The 21,351-nt window shown below is 40.7% G+C and overlaps 1 protein-coding gene across 2 annotated transcripts in view; it reads right to left on the bottom strand.

Moving 5' to 3' along the window:
• LOC138949514 (uncharacterized) overlaps window positions 1-21,351 on the bottom strand; it is a 725,664-nt gene that overhangs the window by 448,552 nt on the left and 255,761 nt on the right. For both annotated transcript variants that reach the window (XM_070321340.1, XM_070321341.1), the window contains exon 8: window positions 18,374-18,595. In XM_070321340.1, the coding sequence (XP_070177441.1) occupies window positions 18,374-18,595 (222 nt within the window). The remainder of the gene's footprint in view (window positions 1-18,373; window positions 18,596-21,351) is intronic.

Genomic DNA, 21,351 nt, shown 5'->3' with positions numbered 1-21,351 from the left:
ATTTCAGCACAGGTCCTTTGTGCCAAGGGGACTCCATTTATCTTCAAATTTAGATTCCCTCTCTCGTCCTTCCTACTTCTTGCACAATGAAAAACTGTCCACCCCCTTTCCCTTATTTCCCATTTTCCCTCTCCCCTTTCTACCCCCGACACCCTACACATAAAATGACACCAACCCAGGAAACTAAAAAACTAAAACTCTCTCATACACAAACACTACCGAACCAACAAATTTTGACCCTGAGCACGGAAGGAGAGAAAAACTACAGAATTTCAACACACCTTGCCGTTCGAGGACTGACCACCCGTAGAACCCTTGAAGCCACACCAAGACAGCTGGAACACAACTTGTCTCCGGGGTCGAATAAAACATCAACACGCCGGTCGGCCGGATAGAGCATTCACATCAACCATCCGTTCTCTTCACAGTTTTACACAGCAGTGACCTTCGAGCCTGTGACTCGTTCACGCATCACGCAACCCCACGTGCGTGAATACACTCCCGCGATTGGCTGTCCATAGCCACGGACACACACCGAGTCACTGTATAGGCACCCATCTGAGCCAAAACCGCACGAAACCCAACTCATGCACGAATTACAAATAATTCATGGCTGGACTTGGGCAGAGTTTGTGACAGAGTGCGTAGATCTAAACAGTATGTGTGCGTTTGTGAAGACGGTTGTTGAAATGGGATGATAGTGTGTTGTGTTTGAATTTTACATAGATCTGTAAGTGTTTGTGAATATGTGTGTCAGTGTTTTTGTGTGCGCTGTCTATGTGTACCGTACGTGTACGTGTACGTGTGTTTGTGCGTGTTTGTGACTAATTTGTGTGTGTTTGGGTACTAATCCATGCATAGTAATACATGTACTGAACAAAAACAATGATAGCGTCTATGTTAGTAGATCTGTGGCTGATTGCCTTGTGTGTGTGTGTGTGTGTGTGTGTTTGTGCATGCATGTGTGTGTGTGTTTGGGTATTGATCCATATCCATGCATAGTAATACATATGTTCTGCGCGAACTTAGAATCCGGTTTCATTCTAGAATGGACCGGGTCCAGGTTGGAATTCTAACCCTGCGCAAGTACAGGGGTGCCATTCTAGAATGAAACCCTTGTTGCTGGTCCATTCTAGAATCGGCCGTGCGCAAGGTTGGAATTTGGGTCCAAGTTGGAATAGTCATTTCAGTTAGACTATCACACAGCCAAAGCCACAAATGTGGATTTTCTGTTTGTTTTTGTTTTTTGTGTGTTTGGTTGGGTTTTTTTTCTCGGGTTTTTTACACTTTACTCAAAGACATCGTGAATTGGGATTGTGATGTTCTGAAAGTGATTACGATTTTGAGAGACACTCAGCACTGATCGCTACGAACGGAAATTTCCGGACTGACAGTGTTTTGCCGATCTCGCTTGTAACTTTTAATCTTATTCATATACATGAAGTTGGTCTTCTGAATTGTGAAGATATAATGTCAACTGTTTTTTAAACCTGTGACAACAGCTCTATAACTCACTCTGTCCTTCTGTTGGTCTGTCTGTCGGTTAGTCGGTCTGACCGTCTGTCTGTCTGTCTGTCAAAAAAATTGTCAAAAAACCGGACATTTCCGAGAGGGAGACAGCGCTGACATTGCAAGCGGCCGCAACCGGCTCTCATCACAAAAACAACTGCCCTGCAAACAATACCGCCCTGGTAGTCCCCCTTGCTATGGTCTGCCTTTGTTTATTGCGTACTCAGGAGTGTCAACTTTCTTGACATGACATGACATCGCAAGATCGCCAAAGGATTTTTTTCAGGGGTAGACAAATCAGCCCCATTTTATCAAAGGGAAGGTGCAGGTGGAGATAATTCAAGGGAAGACAACTCTGTCTTACCTACAAACATTACGGCCCCCTTTATTCAAGGGTTTCATTCTAGAATGGCACCCCTGTACTTGCGCAGGGTTAGAATTCCAACCTGGACCCGGTCCATTCTAGAATGAAACCGGATTCTAAGTTCGCGCAGAACACATGTACTGAACAAAAACAATAATAGCGTCTATGCTGGTAGATATGTGGCTGATTGCCTTGTGTGCGTGTGTGTGTGTGTGTGTGTGTGTGTGTGTGTGTGTGTGAGAGAGTGTGTGTTTGTGCATGCATGTGCGTGCGTGTGTGTGTGTGTGTGTTTGGGTATTGATCCATGCATAGTAATACATGTTCTGAACAAAAACAATAATAGCGTCTATGTTGGTAGATATGTGGCTGATTGCCTTGTGTGTGTGTGTGTGTGTGTGTGTGTGTGTGTGTGTTTGTGCATGTATGTGCGTGTGTGTTTGGGTATTGTTCCATGCATAGTAATACATGTACTGAACAAAAGCAATAATAGCGTCTATGTTGGTAGATATGTGGCTGATTGCCTTGTGTGTGTGTGTGTGTGTGTGTGTGTGTGTGTGTGAGTGTGTGTGTATCCCCGTTTCCACAGGTTTGGTTGCCTAAATCACCATAAGGCAACCATCCACACGTGGATGGTAACCTAAACTCTGGATGGCAACCTAATTGTGTGGATGGTCGCTTCATTTAACACCGTTAAATTGAGTTTTTTGACGGAAAGAATGTCATAACAATGTTCAAAATGACATTCTTTCCGTCCTCTATAGGCGACGAAATAGGTCAAATTTTTGTGTAATTTTCTAGTGCAAAATTCTTCGATGCCGGAGCGAGTACTGCACCCAGTGCTGTTGTAGTGCAAGTGCACTAGAAAGGCACTACACCCAGTGCCGCCTCTTAGGTAACCATCCACACTTTAGGTATGTGTGTGTGTGTGTGTGTGTGTGTGTGTGTGTGTGTGTGTGTGTGTGTGTGTGTGTGTGTGTTTGTGTGTGTTTGTGTGTTTGCTATTCAGTGGCTGACTTTGACTGAAACGTTGGTTTTATTTTTAGGTTCCAGTGGCATCATGGAAGTCGAGGCGGCTCGTGTTCTGTGGGGCAGGTCAGTGTTACCGCACAATCTGCGATACACAGTTATCCTGTCAGACGGTGACACAAAAACCTTCCAGGAACTTTCCAAAATAAAGCTTTATGGAGATCAAGTAACCATCAAAAAAGAAGAGTACATCAATCACGTTTCCAAGCGTCTTGTGGCAGACTGCCGCAAAAAAGGAATCACTTTGGGAGGGCGAGGGTATGGTCAGCTGACTCTGAATACAATCAAGAAGTTGACGATATATTACAATCGGGCAATTAGGGGGGGGGGGGGGGGAGTAAGACAGTTGCAGACATGAAACGGGCAGTGATGGCATCTCTGCGTCACGGCTACTTAACAGATGACAAGCCACAGCATGACTTGTGCCCCCATGGTGCCGCGTCATGGTGCTTCTACCAGGCCGTCCTTGCGCAGAACAAGCCCCCAGGACCACACGCAAAACTCGTCCATACACCTCTCAACTTCAAGAATAGAAGCTGAATCCTCCTCTAGAACCAGTTTACCAGAGACTGACGGAAGATCAACTGCTTCAGAGATGTGTGTCAGGAAAAACCCAAAACTCTAATGAGTGTCTCCACAGCAGCGTTTGGGTTCGCTGCCCCAAGGACAAATTTGCATGCAAAAATCGCGTACGGTTTGCAGTCGTCACAGGGGCTAGGGAATTCAATTTTGGACCAGCGGCTGCTCTCAACACTGCACAGTTCTACGGCTTTACAACAGGCTGTAACATGAAAAGATTAAACAAGGTTAGGGAGTGTAAGAGGGTTCTTGGCAGCCTCAGGTTCAAGAAAGATCAGCTAAACAAGAGACGCGACACTGTGGCGTGCTTACAGCTAAACTCAAAAGACAGGATGAGCTCATCAGACTAGAAGGGGGTGCAGCATATGCTGCTGGGCAGTTTTAGGTAAGCCTGTAGTTACCAGGTGTCTGTGAAAAGTACCTGAACTATGTTAACATTGATTTGGGGTGAATAAAAGAGCTTTGAAATGTTCTCGGCCTTGTTTCTCTGTTCAGCGTTTTTGCATGACCTGCTTTCTAGGAAACTATTTTTCTTCAATCCATCTGTTCAGAATGCAATGAAACTTAAGGGACATGCTTATCAGAGGACAAACTGTGGAATGACAACAGGAATTTTCTTTAAATTAATAAATAACTGTTCAGGCGGGTCATATTTACTAAAATTGTGCTGAAAAACATGATAATTCATCTAAAAACAATATTTTATTAGAACTATTCATCCTAGAAAAAATCCCTGTTGTCATTCCACAACTATGGACTCCTACATCCTACATGCCAAAAATCACATTCCTATGATTGAAGGGGAAGCTAAAAAACGTGTTCCTAGCAACCCATTTTGGCAGTTGGAGATTGTCGTTTCCATGGTAACGGACAGTGACGGTACTGAAAACGTTATCCGTTTTGAAATCGTATATGCCTTACCACTTCATAAGTATATAACATTAGCCTATGGTAGAAGTAAATACAAATTTAGATTTTAGTGGCTCCCTTTGCCTTAAAGTGTAACTAAACAGACATTTTGAAGTGTCAGCTTTACTGAATTGCTTTATGTTTTGTCCAAGTATAGACCTGTAGAAGCGATACTGGACGATTTTTCCAACGTTTACTGTGTTTTCTGATTTACTACGATTTTTTAAAAGTGTTGAACCCATTTCAGATTTACCTGATTATCTGTTCTTGATTTGATACTTCCAAAGAACAAGTGGTACTTTGAGTTCCGGTTTTATGTTTTAACCAATCAGAATTTGGTTCCTAAATAAAATCGTCTGCTGCCTGTCCCAGCAGAGTCGGCAACAAGCACTGCTTGCCACATGTGTGATGTTACCAACAGAAATAGCCATAAATTGGGCAAGGTAGCAATGTAAATGAATTGGATCTAACTAATGTGCTTGTACTGCATCTCTGGCCTTTGAATTCACTCCAAATGTACTGGCTCAGCGTGAGAGGCAACATCCTGTCGAAGTCGTAAGCACGAGGCTGACTGGGAGATTATTATTCGAAGAGCATGCTGAAACGGATTGTAAGTACAATATTTTACATGTTCTCGACATTTCTGTTGATCTTTCCTTAACTTTAATTGTTTCCTTGATTTAAAACCCTAGGCCTTGTATTTTCAGTTGTGATACTAAGCACGTATCTTTACCACAGTATCCGATCACTTCACACTTGAATTTTGGAATGATGAAGTGGAATTATTTCTGGATCTAATTTATTCCTTGTTCCCCCCCTCTCGATTCCTTTTTTCGCCATATGTATTGTCGTGTGAGGGGGTAGATGCGTGTACTGGCTGATTTTTTTTTCTTTTTACTTCGGTCAGATACAGATGATTGGAAAAAAAACTTGTCAAGGATTTCAGAATTTAATAGATCTGTTCGAAGTTTTTACGGGATGGGTCCTGTTACAATACAGACTGAATGTGCCCAAGATGAACTTTTGATTAAACATACACACACAAATGAATCTCTTGAGTTTGTTATACGGCGAATGTCCAGTTTCCACCACCACGTCTGTGGTATGTTTTTATACTGTTTGATTGAATAGACTGACGTGCATTCTCTCGCAAATGTGCGCGCGTGTGTGTTTGTCTGTGCCTCAGACTTATTAATCAAAGATGATGTTGCACATTGCAGATCTATGCGACAGGAGCAAGTGGACAAGACAGCTACATTTGTCTGAGAGAAGATCCAACGGTAAGCTTTTTAGCCGAAGACAGCGAGCCTGGGTGCATGCATGCAAGCTTCTATCATGTTCGTGTGAGTGCTGCAGGGCTATTAGACGACTTTTCGTTATTCTTGATTTGGAGATCCATGCAGGGTATTAGAAAGTGCAGAATATACACGTTTGAACAAATACGATGTGTGTTTGCTCTGAAAAAAAGAAAAGACGCAACAAACAAACATTGTATTTGTTTAAAGTATCACAAATATTTATTACCTGTATCTGCATGTTTTGATAATGATGAAGGGTAAATTACTTTGACGTGTGCTTTTTTTTTTAACCACACTGATAACGAATGATAGAAACACAGACACACTTAATAACATATCCACAAAAATTGTAACAATAAATGTAAGCTGAACAATGCCTGCAACACATTTCAGGCCTCAGAAGGAAGTAATTATGAGATTCAGACAGAGAGAAAGCCCAACACGAAACCAATTGGGACATTTTTTATTTCATTATGTAATATTAAAAACACGACAACAACGTATTTCCTGTACTTAGTTTCGTGCAATTATGGATTGCAAAGTATGTCTAATTGAGTGGCATAAAGAGGCACAGTTGCATGAAAAACCAACTCGGATCTTGACTAGGATCAGGATTTTACATGGACACAACCTAGAATTTAACATCCTGGGGGGAGGGGGGTACTGCGCCTTTCACATCAAGATGTAAAGATCTATTTTAAATAATACTTATTAGAAGGGAACAAAATCAAACAAACTACAACAATCGTTCTGAGGGGAGAGAATTACCTCTTCCGAAGAAATTACCTCCCTTGCTTTTCTTGTCGTGACTTATGTAGAGCAAAGTGAATAGAAAGTGAATCAGTCAGTAACAAAAAAAAACACAACATTTCTTAAGATCAATGAGGAGTCTTGAAGTATTTGTCAATGTTAATCTTGTATGCATAACAAACAATATATTACAGATTGATAATTAAAGAAAATCGTCTCTTCTACAGGGTTGACGCCCCTAAAAAGGACACCCACAACCATGCAAATTACTTCTGCATCTGTTGAACCAATTATTTTATATATGGTATTCATTAACTTCAGTTTATGTTCTGCCTTTCCAGTAAGTGGCAATTTTGTAAATTGAATGGTCTGACTTTTGTGCAATTTTAATTTTTTTCTCCAAATTCGGGGGTCGACTAAACAGAACGAGTTTTGACATTGAGCGGTAGCCATTTTTACCTAATTTAAACCCTTCAGGCTTTTACCTTTTTCATTATTTTGAATGTCTGAGTATGTAAAAACATCCCCTTCAACCCCCAGGCTATCGATGACCGGAAGAAAGAATGCAGTTACAACTAGGTTCAGGGCAATCCTCAGACACGAAAGCGTTGGTGTCATTGGTAATGCAAAAGTTAGATAATTTAACCTACAAATTTGCCACTTTGTGAACTGCACATGCATAAAATCAAGTTTAAGTATGCTGAATATGAAGTTATCCGGTCAATTGGTGTAGAAGTTATAGCATTTCTGTCAGTTAACAGTATTTAAAATTTCTAAAGTAAAATCTAACATATTCGAAAGTTTTGCACAAACACCCAGACAATTTTTACGATACTCTCCTAAGCTTCTCCACTTCTCAGCCCTGTCTTGGAAATGAATTCGAATAAGGCAGTCAAAATAACTTAGTTTGGAGCACCCATCAATCAGAATAAGCATTAACTTTTGACACAGGAAATATCTTCTACCGAAAGCTCTCCTGGTTTTATTCTACATTTTTCCTGCATAATGGTAACAAATTTAATGATAAATCTAAACAACGAAGTGACTGTGGTAAGATGAACAAAGTTAAAAAAACAAAGGATTACTGTAAATGGTTTACGAATCGAAATCTAAACAAGTTTTAATGATAAGTAAAAGGATAAAAAAATAAAATTAAAAAAAGCTAACGTCCTCGCATTTGTCCAGAATTATTCCATGTTTAACATGGGAACAGAGGGATAATTGGTCTAAAGAATTTTTAAAAAGGAGGGTTAGGGACTATCTGTATGCAATGCCCGCTATAGGTGAAAGACTTTTGTGGAAGCCATGGAAGAATGCATCGCTGTTGTGCTGGTTCAGCTTGAGGTCCTGTCCTAGCGAATATCCTGCACACACAAAAACACGAATTTTTAAGCCACTTATGTTGCATTCCGTGACATAGCTTTGTTAAAACCGTGTGCCTGATAATAATGACAGATTTTGTTGATATACATTTTTTTTTTTAAGACACACCATATAATATTGTTTGACAATCTCTTTCAACATAGTTTACGAATCACCAATGTGTATACAAACGCAAATAACCCACACGTCAATAAATTACTTTCCAGAGAGAGAGAGAGAGAGAGAGAGAGAGAGAGAGAGAGAGAGAGAGAGAGAGAGAGAGAGAGAGAGAGAGAGAGAGAGAGAGAGAGATTAAAACAAGAAAATGTGTGCTATATAAAACAAGGATAATCTCTGTCAAATCTTCGCTTGTACCTGCATGGTGTTTACTGCGCTACATACACAACCTGTTTTATTTCATTTATTTATTTATTTAATTTTTTTTTTTTTTGGGGGGGGGGGATGTTTTGTGATGAGGGTTTTTTCAAAGCCTTTACTGCTTTAGTCATTGAATCCACCCGACTTCGATTTATTGTTCAGTGATTAGTAATTGTGTGACCAACTATGTAAGTTAGTGATTGTTCTGGCTTCATACAATGACATTGCATTAATTTTATAAGTGTATGTGTGTGTGTTTCAGGCAAAAGCTGATATTACAGTCCTAGTTGTATGCAGTACCTCTGCTTCTTCGTTCAGGAATCAAAGTATACAATCTAAACCGATTATTTTGTTCAATAATGTTCAGCTTACCATCCCGAAGAAGGCAGTAACGTGCCGAGATATTGATTATAGATATTAACGTACCTAACCTGGTTACTGGTGTGTTTTCTTTTTATTTCAATAATGTAAATGTGTGACAACTTGCAGGGTACTTGATGTTCAGAGCAATTTTTCTGGCAAAAGACCTTTTATGGATCAAAGAAAACTTTTCTCATGGTGCACAAGTCAATCAATTTGGTTGATAAATAATTTGTGCTGCATTTTCCCTGGTTCCAAAACGTAGTATGTATTACCACATGTCCTTACATGTCATTGGCATCACATGATTCTCTGCAAGCAATCTTTTGTGGAAATACGTCATTTAACACTTGCACTTATAGTAGGTGGCTGTGGAACGGTAGACATGCAACGACAACGAACAACAAAAGACAAAGTGTGGAGTACACTCATTTTTCTTAACATACGCTAAGTTTCTTTGAGAATGCTCCTAGTGAAAATCAGGGGTTCCTAGGCCTGATAATGATATCACAATTCAACAGCTTCTTCTCAGAATCAGGAGGGAAAAAAACTGTTATATGGCGATATGTCGTGACAAGAACAGACAGCAGCAGCAGCAACAACATTGCTAAATCGTCGCTTTAACAAAATTTCATGTTTAGCATCGCAGACAAAGCACGGCTACTGATCCGACCAAAGCCACACTTCATGCACGATGGGCACATTGTTATGGCCAGCTTGTTAACGTGCGCATTGTGTATGTTTTACATAGAATTGAATGTGTTTGTCGTTGTGTCTGTCATCTATCCTTGTCGTTTGATTTAGAATAAAGCAAACTTATTACAATGACGATTTTCTTCGGTTTTTGATGAAGGATTGGCATCAAGACTTTTCCTATTTTCCAACTCTGCCACCATACACTGGCCGTTCAGGTCTGCATGTCCACCACATGGTGTGTGATCAGATTTTTTGGACATGTTCACAATGCTTACATGAGCACCAAATGGAAAATCAGTTGGTATTTGTTATGTTTTTGTGTTAGCACAATCTTCATACAAGTAAACAGAAACAGTTTTGTTGCAAACAGAGCCTTCATAAGAAAAAATGCTTCTAAGTCAAAATACATACCCTCTTTTTCGTATTGCGTAAAATATACCCATAAATTCTGGACATCATATTTTTATTTTTTTTCACAACAATGAAACCAAACTTTGGCATATGTTTTACTTTTAGCAATATATTCACAATAAAACCTATGAGTTTGAAGGCTGCATCTTGTTTTGTTTATTTTTGAGAATGTTTTTGCAAACCCATGCAAATGGCCAGTTTCTGGGGAGAGACTGGGGAGATAATGGCCAGTATAGAAAGAGTTAATAAGTAAACTAATGTCAGAAGTAGGTATTTACCTTGTTTGCCTTCGCGTTCTTGATAGCCCGCTGCAGCATTTGTATCACTTCCCTTGACATTCAAAACGCCAATGTATTTCTGAAAGGAAAATAAAGATATTGACCGAAACATCACACAAGTGGTATATCATATAGGTTTTGTTTACAGTGCCTGTTCTACGACCACATCTGTTTTTTGTTTTTTTTTTCTAATTAATGTAATTTAAATAAAGAAAAACTGTATCCATTTATTACTTCTCTATTTGTGTGTGTGCAGGGGCGGATCACATCATTTTTAAGGGGGAGTTTCCAAATTTCTTTTAGGGACAATTTGATGACGCGAAGCGTTTAGTTGAAGACGCGAATGTTGATAAAAACAAGGAAAATGGATCAATCTGAGCCAAGAAACATCCCCCAATACACCTTCCAAAAAAGTAAATATATTAAGAAGAAAAATTTGAATCACAACAAGGACAATTGATCGATCTGGCGCAACCTGAGCAAACTAATTAGCCAACTTCTTTCCAGAATCGTCACTTAGAATACAAAGGCCGGCTCCTAAGTGGTCCGGAAACCCCGAAACCCCCCTCCGGATCCGCCTAGTGTGTGTGTGTGTGTGTGTGACCGATGACCGTCTCTAAATTCTAATCGTTGCGTTTGCATGGTAATCAAGTTTTAATACTGGATATGCCCATGAAAACATATCATTTCTTGTTCATGTCATTGTGTGTGTGTGGCCAGGACCGTGACTTCTGCTTGCCTCGACGTCTTCAGAAAAGACACAAAATGCCAGCAGGCGTATGTTCTTGGAGCACTCAGTATGCCGTCATCTGCAAACAAATAAATACAAATTATTCAATTGTGTAAATAAAGAACAATCATTTTAATATTACAACAAAAAATTCATATAACTGTAGTCTTCACCAGAGACATCCACTACACTATCTTTAAATAAAACTGCCGTAAAAAATTGAAATACTATAAAACTTACCCCCACTCAGATCTATTTGGGATTATTCAAGTTTCAACCATGAAACGATGCCGGTTTGGACAGATCTGCTAGTTTGCCGCTGAAACTGAAATCAAAGGCGATCTTCAGAACTATTTCTAATCTTGTATTTGTGATTAATATGAAATACTGATCTTCCCAATAGAAGCTGATGTGTATACACATGACCAGGACAAGGTATTTTGTTACAGGGCATTTACGCAGACGTCGCAGTTCAAAATATCGTTTTAGATCTGATTTTGTACAGCAGCCTGTGTGATTCAGAATCGTCTGCCCTTTTTCGGTTTAACATTTTATGGACGATTCCTATGAGACTGCTCAATCATAACTGATGACAAATTCAGAAACAGATGATGGTTTCAAGTAGGCTACAGTAATGATTCGTTAAAAATGTCAAGCCACTCGTCGATCATTCACACTCAAAGAACCCAAGCCAAATCTGCTCTGGTTCCGAGCAGCTTTTTCCAACTGAGACCCTAATTGTTACGCATCTGCGGCGAAAAGATAGACCACAAACAAGCGGCACTGTACCATGCTTTCGTTTATGTTGCTAAACAGATTAAATGTGCATTGTAAATGTGCTTACAGCAAAGAAATGCATCCTTACTTACCACACAAATACTGGTACCACATTCATCGCACTTGTGTCTTCTTACCAAAACCTATCGATATGTTTGTTTACGATATATTGGTAATTACTAACCGTTAACTATTTTTCAAAAATCTGAAATGACTTTTAAGAATCAAAGAAAGATTCGCTAAAACGGTTGACTTCAGAAAATAAGCAATATTTTTCTGAACCATGAAATAAAAATCGAAAACTCCGTTTGATCTTTTATTTTGGTAGATTGATGACAACAGCCGGAACTGAAAGTACCAGAACCAAAAATTAAGGGCATTAATCAGGTAAACTAAGAAGATTGTCGTTCCTGGCGCGCACTTCACATGTCCGTCAAACAGTGTCCGAGTGAGAGAAATTTTTTTTTTTTTTTTCGCAGTTCGACAGTATATGAGGCCCTTCTTCATATCAAAGTGTAAAGGTTGCTGAACGATGTTTTTCCTTTTTGCTTGTTTAGTTACACTTTAAAGGAAAAGTCCAAGGTTTTCAAGTATCTCCAAAAGCTTGAAAATCGAATGCCAAATGTTACAAACATCTCCGGAAAAATATTGTAAAAATGTTAAAAAAAATGTTGTTGTAGTTGAAGATTTAGTGTTGCGGGGCTAACCAAGACAAGTCGCCTGGGGTCAAGTAGTGGTCACGTGGTTTTCGGTCCCGTCGCGATATAACCTTCGTGGTTGAAAACGACGTTAAACACCAAATAAAGAAAGAAAGTGGTTTTCGGTGCACTGTGACGTCACACGTTTTTGTGTTGATTCTACCACTAGTACCAGCTTGATTTTCATACAGAAAAGTCACCACTGTATGCCCGAAAAGAATGCCTCGGTGGAGAGCAGCCGCAAACTGCAACAACTCGTCAATGTCCCCAGGCATTTCTTAGCACACTTTCCCTCATAAAACTTTGAGTCTCTTGTGGAAATGGAAGTGTGTGCAGCACAAGCGTGCAGATTTCAAAGTGTCGGGCACTTTCTGGACACAGATTTCGCAATTTTTCTACAGCACAAAAGTTGGCGTTTCATCCCTGAAACAAATGTTTTGATCACTGGCAGTGTCTTCCCTTCATAAAAGTCCGGAAAGGGCAGTATTTTTTTTAAATTTAAATTTTTTAAATTTTTTTTTTAGGTTTCATAACAATTTTATTCAAATAAATAACAACAATTAACAATATCTCATGCAATGAATTAAATACAACTTATCGAGTACAACAAGCTAATTTTTTTTAACGTTTTGTTCTTCGAACACTCACACAACAAGAAGGGCAAAGCCCATACGACTCACATGCTTGACCTTGACCTTTACATGACCTTGACCTTCAGGGTCAAGGTCAAATAACTAAACCTAGCAAAGACATCATACACTAAAAACTGCTTTACACATTTTTCCTACCAAAATACATGTGACCTTGACCCAAGGTCAAGGTCATCCAAGGTCATGCAACACAAATCTGTTAATTCAAGACATAGGAAGTACAATGGTTCTTATTGGCTCTTTCTACCATGAGATATGGTCACTTTTAGTGGTTCACTACCTTATTTTGGTCACATTTCATAAGGGTCAAAGTGACCTTGACCTTGATCATATGTGACCAAATGTGTCTCATGATGAAAGCATAACATGTGCCCCACATAATTTTTAAGTTTGAAACAGTTATCTTCCATAGTTCAGGGTCAAGGTCACTTCAAAATATGTATACAATTCAACTTTGAAGAGCTCCTGTGACCTTGACGCAAGGTAAACCAAACTGGTATCAAAAGATGGGGCTTACTTTGCCCTATATATCATATATAGGTGAGGTATTAAATCTCAAAAACTTCAGAGAAAATGTGAAAAATGTGAAAAATAGCTGTTTTTTAGGCAACATTTATGGCCCCTGCGACCTTGACCTTGAAGCAAGGTCAAGATGCTATGTATGTTTTTTGGGGCCTTGTCATCATACACCATCTTGCCAAATTTGGTACTGATGGACTGAATAGTGTCCAAGAAATATCCAACGTTAAAGTTTTCCGGACGGACGTCCGGACGGACGGACGGACGGACGGACGGACGACTCGGGTGAGTACATAGACTCACTTTTGCTTCGCATGTGAGTCAAAAACGTCACTGAACGACTTCACGGTGGGACATCAATCAATGAGTCTTATATCGCGCATATTCCGTGGGTACAGTTCTAGGCGCTCTGCAGTGATGCCGTGTGAGATGAAATTTTATACGGCCAGTAGATTGCAGCCATTTCGGCGCATATTTACCTTTCACGGCCTATTATTCCAAGTCACACGGGTATAGGTAGACAATTATTAACTGTGTCGAAGCAATTTTGCCAGGAAAGACCCTTTTGTCAATCGTGGGATCTTTAACGTGCACACCCAATGTAGTGTGCACGGGGGGAGGTTCGGACACCGAAGAGAGTCTGCACACAAAGTTGACTCTGTGAAATAAATGTCCGCCGAACCTGGGATCGAACTCACGCTGACAGCGGCCAACTGAATACAAATCCAGCGCGCTACCAACTGAGCTATATCCCCGACATGACGTAATTGTATCCCCCCCCCCCTACCCCCCCCCCCCCCATTTTTAATGGGACTATGAGGTTGTGTTACCACAGTAAAAAAGTAGCAACGTACTGTCTGTTCTTGACGTTTGAGAATACCGACTGGACGGCCTGATACCCCAACGTTAAATGTTGTGCCTTCGGACGACTTGACGGTCTGATACCCTAACGTCAAATGTTCTGCCTACGGACGACTGGACGGCCTGATACCCTAACGTCAAATGTTCTGCCTACGGACGACTTGACGGCCTGATACCCTAACGTTAAATGTTCTGCCTACGGACGACTGGACGGCCTGATACCCTAACGTCAAATGTTCTGCCTACGGACGACTGGACGGCCTGATACCCTAACGTCAAATGTTCTGCCTACGGACGACTGGACGGCCTGATACCCTAACGTTAAATGTTCTGCCTACGGACGACTGGACGGCCTGATACCCTAACGTTAAATGTTCTGCCTACGGACGACTGGACGGCCTGATACCCTAACGTCAAATGTTCTGCCTACGGACGACTGGACGGCCTGATACCATAACGTTAAAGGCCTACTAAAGTGCAACATTTTTATTCGCCGAAAACATGTGTAATAGCAATCTGGTAAATGTTCCGAAGACCGTTTTGTAAAATTTTGCGTGGCTGATTTTTTATTGAATAAAAACCGATTCCGCGCACCTGTCCATTCTGCGAGAGACAGCCCCCGGTGCCAGTGACGTCATGAGTGTAACACGGCCTACAAGAGCAACATGGCCGACGGTGATAGTAGCGCTGCCACTGCTAGTACGTATGTTCCAAAAGAGATTCCATCTTCGAAGCAGAGAAGATATGGCTTCGCCTGTACTGCCGCTGAGTGCAGCAACAATCATGGTAAGGGCCATACCATGCACAGGTTTCCTGACAATACCGAAACTCGGAGGCAGTGGGTCAAGTTTGTGCAAACTTCCAGAGCGGATTTTGGTCCGAAGTTTGGGACACCAAATCAAAATTCGAGAATATGCAGTTTGCAAGCTTTGGATTAAACACGAGTTGTAGGCTAGTTCCAAAGTCAGTGCCTACAGTGCAGAAGCCATGTCGTCTGCTACCATTGACGGCAACATCACTTTTGACGGCGACGAAGTCAAGTACTGTCACCTCAGTATCCAGAGCCAGGTGCACTGTGACAGAATTGACAATGGCTATCACAACGCCGATTTGTACCACCACTGTGGGCCAAAGTGTGAGCAGAGGAGCTTTTGCTAAACGGGAACGCCAAAGGGTAAGGAGAAAAATTATGAAGTTGCACAATGTTTGGAGTCATTACATTTAATTTCTGACAAATGTATATATATTCATTGTGCATTTGTACAAATGTCACTGCATGGCTTTCGTCAACTTTCTTCCAATATTATTCTTGTGTATTGACTGAGAATACTCTTACTGGACATGAAGATCAATATATTTTAAAATGTCATGATCAGGCAATGCACCTGAAGAAGGAAAGACCGTCAGTATGAGCATTGATTATGAATATGAAGAGTGTTAGTGAGAATGTTAGTGTGGGAATGAGAGGGTGTATGCATCATGGTCAAGATAGTGCACTAGCTATTAGAAAATAAAGTTTTTGATGTTTTGTCTCTAAGTCGATGGGTGGTTGGTATAATTTTGGGGGAATACTTTTGTTTGCAGGGTGTTGCAGACATGTTGGCGGGTGCGACTCCTGATATTCAGTCCTGTGATGATTCAACTGATTCACCACAAACTCATATTGATGTGATTGTGACAGATCAGCCTCTCAGCGATACCCTACATGTCAGCACTCAGACAGAGGTATAGTTCTCGGGTTGGCCAGTATAGATCTGTTTGTTGTCACATTCAGTCTTGTCAGTGTTATTTCAATCAATTTCTGTGATTACACATCTTCTTTACATTTTATCAGCTTAGCCAATAAACTTCCTTCTGTTTTAGAACTGCTTCATGTTCTTTGTAAAATATAAAATCAATAAATTGGTGTGTGCAATTATCAAGCAACCAATTTGCAAATGAACTTATTCAGGCATGAGAATTGAAAAAAGTCAAAAAGGCTGAAAATATTTAAGTAATGGCAATGTCGAAGGCGCGAAGCGCCTAGCCGTACTAGGGGGGTCCGGAATTTTTTTCTCAACAAAGACTGGTGCAATTTGGTGTCATCTGAGCTCCAAGTTTGCCATTAAATTCAGTTTTTAGAACCATTTTTGCCTCTCCCACTTAATTTTTCGGTGGACACTTTTACTTTTTCGGCGGAACAAAAAAATAATTCGGCGGAAATTTGCCTTTCGGCGGACAATTCCCATGCCTGCTTATTCTATGATTACATTACTATTAGCTATGCCATTATCATATATATATATATATATATATATATATATATATATATTCCCCTTCCAGATACATTGCAAAGTAAAAAGAAACAAGAAAGTTCAAGTCACTCCAAGGCCTTCTTCTACTGCAACAAAAAGTAAGAAAAACAAAAAGTAGGTAAATCACTGTTAAAATAAGGTTCAAGTCTTGTTAAAAATATTACTTTTTAAACTGTAGAAAAAAAAGGTGATTGGGCATTCAATCATGAAAGCATCAGACCATCTGCACTGTGGTGTTTGTCATTTTTATTTTTTCACATGCACACACTTGAAGTTCATGGTTCATGATTTGTGGCATGGTTCAAGTCAGAATAGCTAGTCAAACATTGGAACACATACATTTATGCTCTTTTCGACACTCACACATGTATGCAATTTTCCGTTAAAAAGGTGTGCAGTGTGATTTACGACAAAGCCTACCAGGAATCAACAAGGGTACACAATGCTGCATTGATGTGTATAGGAGCAGAGACAGGTCACCCGACAATGACAGTGACCCACCTGGCAGTGACCCAAAATCTCATATCAGCGAACCAGAGCAGGATGATGAATATACTCCATCCTGTGATGAGGCAGTTGATATGCACAGCGAGGGCGACCATGAAATGGACTGGTAAGCCTAATTGAGTAGAAATCTGTACTTTTTACTCATTGAGCAAGGGCCCGCTTCCCTTTACCAGGCCCTCAACAATTCATTGATACCCTAACGTCAAATGTTGTGACTACGGACGACTGGACGGTCTGATACCCTAACGTCAAATGTTGTGACTACGGACGACTGGACGGACTGATACCCTAACGTCAAATGTTGTGACTACGGACGACTGGACGGTCTGATACCCTAACGTCAAATGTTGTGACTACGGACGACTGGACGGTCTGATACCCTAACGTCAAATGTTGTGACTACGGACGACTGGACGGTCTGATACCCTAACGTCAAATGTTCTGCCTACGGACGACTTGACGGTCTGATACCCTAACGTCAAATGTTCTGCCTACGGACGACTGGACGGCCTGATACCCTAACGTCAAATGTTGTGACTACGGACGACTTGACGGTCTGATACCCTAACGTCAAATGTTCTGCCTACGGACGACTGGACGGCCTGATACCCTAACGTCAAATGTTCTGCCTACGGACGACTGGACGGTCGATACTTCAACAATTCTCATTCCTTCACGGACAAATAGTAGTGTTAGCACTAATCAAGTCTCTACTCACGCTGAGTTTTCAATCACTTATCAGGTGTTTTTTCTGACGCTGAGTTTTTTTTAATCGTTTATAACGTTTATTCAGACACTGCCTTGTTTTTAATCACTTATCAGTTTCTTTGTGACGGTGATGTTTTTTTTAAATCCTTTATAAAGTTTCTTCTGATACTGAATTTGTTTAATCATTAATCGGTGTCACGTTTCATAGATCAAAGAAGATGATTATGAACGGTCAGTTACTACTAACTAACTAACCACACCACGATCCACTCTTGCAGTCATACAAAACATTTCATAAAGTTTCAATTCACTAACACAGTTAATCCTGGGAAACCACAAAGTTGCAAGCACTTGCAATAGATCACTGAAAATTGTAAACATCCAGGGTTTTTAATACGGGCCAAAGAAGGGCCAGCCTGCTGGTGCCAACAGCTGCCATTGACTGACCCTTCCCTGTGGGAGTGGAATGTCTGGCAGCAGGGGGTATCTGGTAGCGGCTGGCCAGCAGCTAAAGGGGAGGATTTTGCCTGTGCTGCACAGCAGTGACAGGCGCTTTGCATCGTAATTTCGGAAAAGCACCCTACAGAGAGTTTCTTCCTCAATCAATGTCACCAAACCGTGACAATCGGGGTGTTTTTTGATGCAGAGGTTGTTTTGGTTTGTTATCACTTATCGGTGGGTTTTTTCTGACGCTGAGTGTAGTACTGACCACAGCAGTCGACGCGGGTGTGGACAATCAATTTGAAGACTTTGTAGGGAGACGCCATGTCCACTTGCCACCAGCGGTCTCCGCTTCCGTCTATCGCGGGGTTCGTGGAGGTGCATTTTTCCGGGTCGCTGATGACGTTCAGGCCGTCAACGGCTTTGCCTGGGCCACCCTTCAGGATGGAGCTCTGGGTAGCTGTCTTCTTTAACGCCACATTCCAAGGTTCTTAAACAGAACAAGGAATTCGTTACTAATGTATTTCACTGTGATGAAACTTTCTTTCTTTGTTTGGTGTTTAACGTCGTTTTCAACCACAAAGGTTATATCGCGACGGGGGAAGGGGGGAGATGGGATAGAGCCACTTGTCAATTGTTTCTTGTTCACAAAAGCACTAATCAAAAACTTGCTCAAGGGGCTTGCAACGTAGTACAATGTATTACCTTACTGGGAGAATGCAAGTTTCTAGTACAAAGGACTTAACATTTCTTACATACTGCTTGACTAAAATCTTTACAAAAATTGACTATATTCTATACAAGAAACACTTAACAAGGGTAAAAAGAGAAACAGAATCCGTTAGTCGCCTCTTACGACATGCTGGTGAGCATCGGGTAAATTCTTCCCTCTAACCCGCGGGGGGTCTGTGATGAAACAATACAAGTTCTTTATTGATACATTCCACGGAGAACAAGGATAAGGATAAGAGTCTATAGCTATGTGAGGTTACCCTCATGGAAATTCGGGCTGCTTCCTCCCTGGGGAAAGCGAACTGCCATACAGTATTCGGCGCTACTTTTTTTTGTCTGCAAGATTGTTTTTATATTTCTAAGTCCTGAGACTTTTTCTGTGAACTTGGGTTCTTTATCGTGCACATGCGTTCACACGGGGGTGTTCGGGCACCGAGGAAAGTCTGCACAAAGTTGACTCTGGGAAATAAATCTCTCCTCGAACGTGGGGATCGAACCTACGCCGATAGCGACAACTGGGTTTGAAACCAGCACCGCTACGGACTGAGCTGTTTCCCGCCCAAACAGGGGAAGGAGCATAAACAGTAAAGTAAATTCTTTATTGATACATTCCACGGTGCTTTAACGCTACAATACAGTGGATTCTTTATTGATACATTCCACGGTGGTTTAAGAGTACAGTGACTTTGTTTGTATTGGATACATTCCATGGTACTTTATAGTAGAGCAGCCAAACCGAAAAAAAGGCGTCTAGGAAAGGCAGTTTAAGGCAGCGGTTTTGTATACTAGATAACTATATATTTTCGAAAACCTAAATTTCTATAGAATCCAATTAGACCAATCGTCAGCGCGTCACCTGGCAGCAGCTATGCGCAACTTGGTGTCAAAGCAGACCCACTAAACACCACAAACATGCTCCATCAAAACAGGACTTAGCTCGAAAACAGTACATTGCAAGTATGAATATATATATACAAAAACAAATACTCTCCAACCAGTACCAACCACAGAACTTATATTAGACAGAAGGGACAAGCCCTCTTAGCGCGATCAAAGAACGCGTTCTGGTTGGCTCGGCCGGCCGCCATCTTGTTAATGCTGAGACTGACCAGCAATCGCGGCGAGCGACACACACACGCAGTGCGCAGTTTGGTCTCACGGTGTGCCATGTCTCTGTTTACGTTTATGACCTGACGTTTACGTACTGTGTGAATAAAAGCAGGTCCATTTACTTACTAATTTACCGGTAGTAAGGATTTGCTGATGTATAACTTCAGACGCATCGATAGATCTGTGACCATTAGTTTTTCTCTTTGTTATGTGTTCAATCATCATTTTGTGTGTGCCTACTTTTGAAATGCTACACGACAAGCAATCAATCGATCTTTTGACATAGAGGGGGGAATCGAGACGAGGGTGTGGTGTATGTGTGTGTGTGTGTGTGTGTATGTGTGTGTGTGTGTGTGTGTGTGTGTGTGTGTGTGTGTGTGTGTGTGTGTGTGTGTGTAGAGCGATTTAGAGAAAACTACTAGACCGATCTTCATGAAATGTTACATGGGAGTTCCTGGGTATGATATCCCCAGACATATTTTTCATTTATTGATAAATGTCTTTGATGACGTCATATCCGGCTTTTCGTGAAAGTTGAGGCGGCACTGTCACGCTCTCATTTTTAAACCAAATTGGTTGAAATGTTGGTCAAGTAGTCTTCGACGACGCCCGGACTTTGGTATTGCATTTCAGCTTGGAGGCTTACAAATTAACTAATGAGTTTGCTCATTAAAGTTGTCATTAAAATCGATTTTTCATATTGGTGATGATGTTGTATGAAAACAAATAGCTAAAGGTGGAGTAAAACATATATATACCCATCTTGTGAAAAATGATGGCAATCTACAGTGCATGGAAAAATGGTCTAATTTATTGAATTTTGATGTAAATGTCAGAAAGGTATTTCTGACAATAAGGCGAACTGCACAAGACACATACCTGAGGTGGTTCCAATATAGAATACTACATAGAATGTTTCCCACTCAACGCCTGTTCTTTTTGATGAAAATTTCTGACACATCACTATGTAGCTTTTGTACACAGGAAGAGGAAACCTTAGAACATTTGTTTTGGGAGTGCACAAGAGTTAAGCTTTTTTGGTCTGATTTCACAGAATGGTTATGCCTAAATTTCACACATTGCTGTAATTTGAATTTGTCAAAAGAGCTTGTCATTTTAGGGTATTTAGACAACTTCCATACGGATGCTGTTTTTGATTTGTTTATTCTCCTTGCCAAACAAAGTATATTTGGAGCCAAATTAAATAAGACAGTCCCAACACTAAATGTGTTTGTGAAAATTGTTAAACAAAGGTTTTTGATCGAAAAGTATAATGCCAGTGTAAATGATTATTATGGTAAATTTGCAAAAGATTGGTGTATATATATAGACAGTTTTTTCATTGATGCCATAGGATAATTGTATTGATTGATTTCGTATGAATATTTTTGAATGTGATACCCC

This window comes from Littorina saxatilis, linkage group LG15 (assembly GCF_037325665.1).
Source record: "Littorina saxatilis isolate snail1 linkage group LG15, US_GU_Lsax_2.0, whole genome shotgun sequence".
Classification (NCBI taxonomy): Eukaryota; Metazoa; Mollusca; class Gastropoda; order Littorinimorpha; family Littorinidae; genus Littorina; species Littorina saxatilis.
The sequence above is the reverse complement of the archived record's forward strand: the minus strand, read 5'-3'. Positions and strand labels throughout refer to the sequence as shown.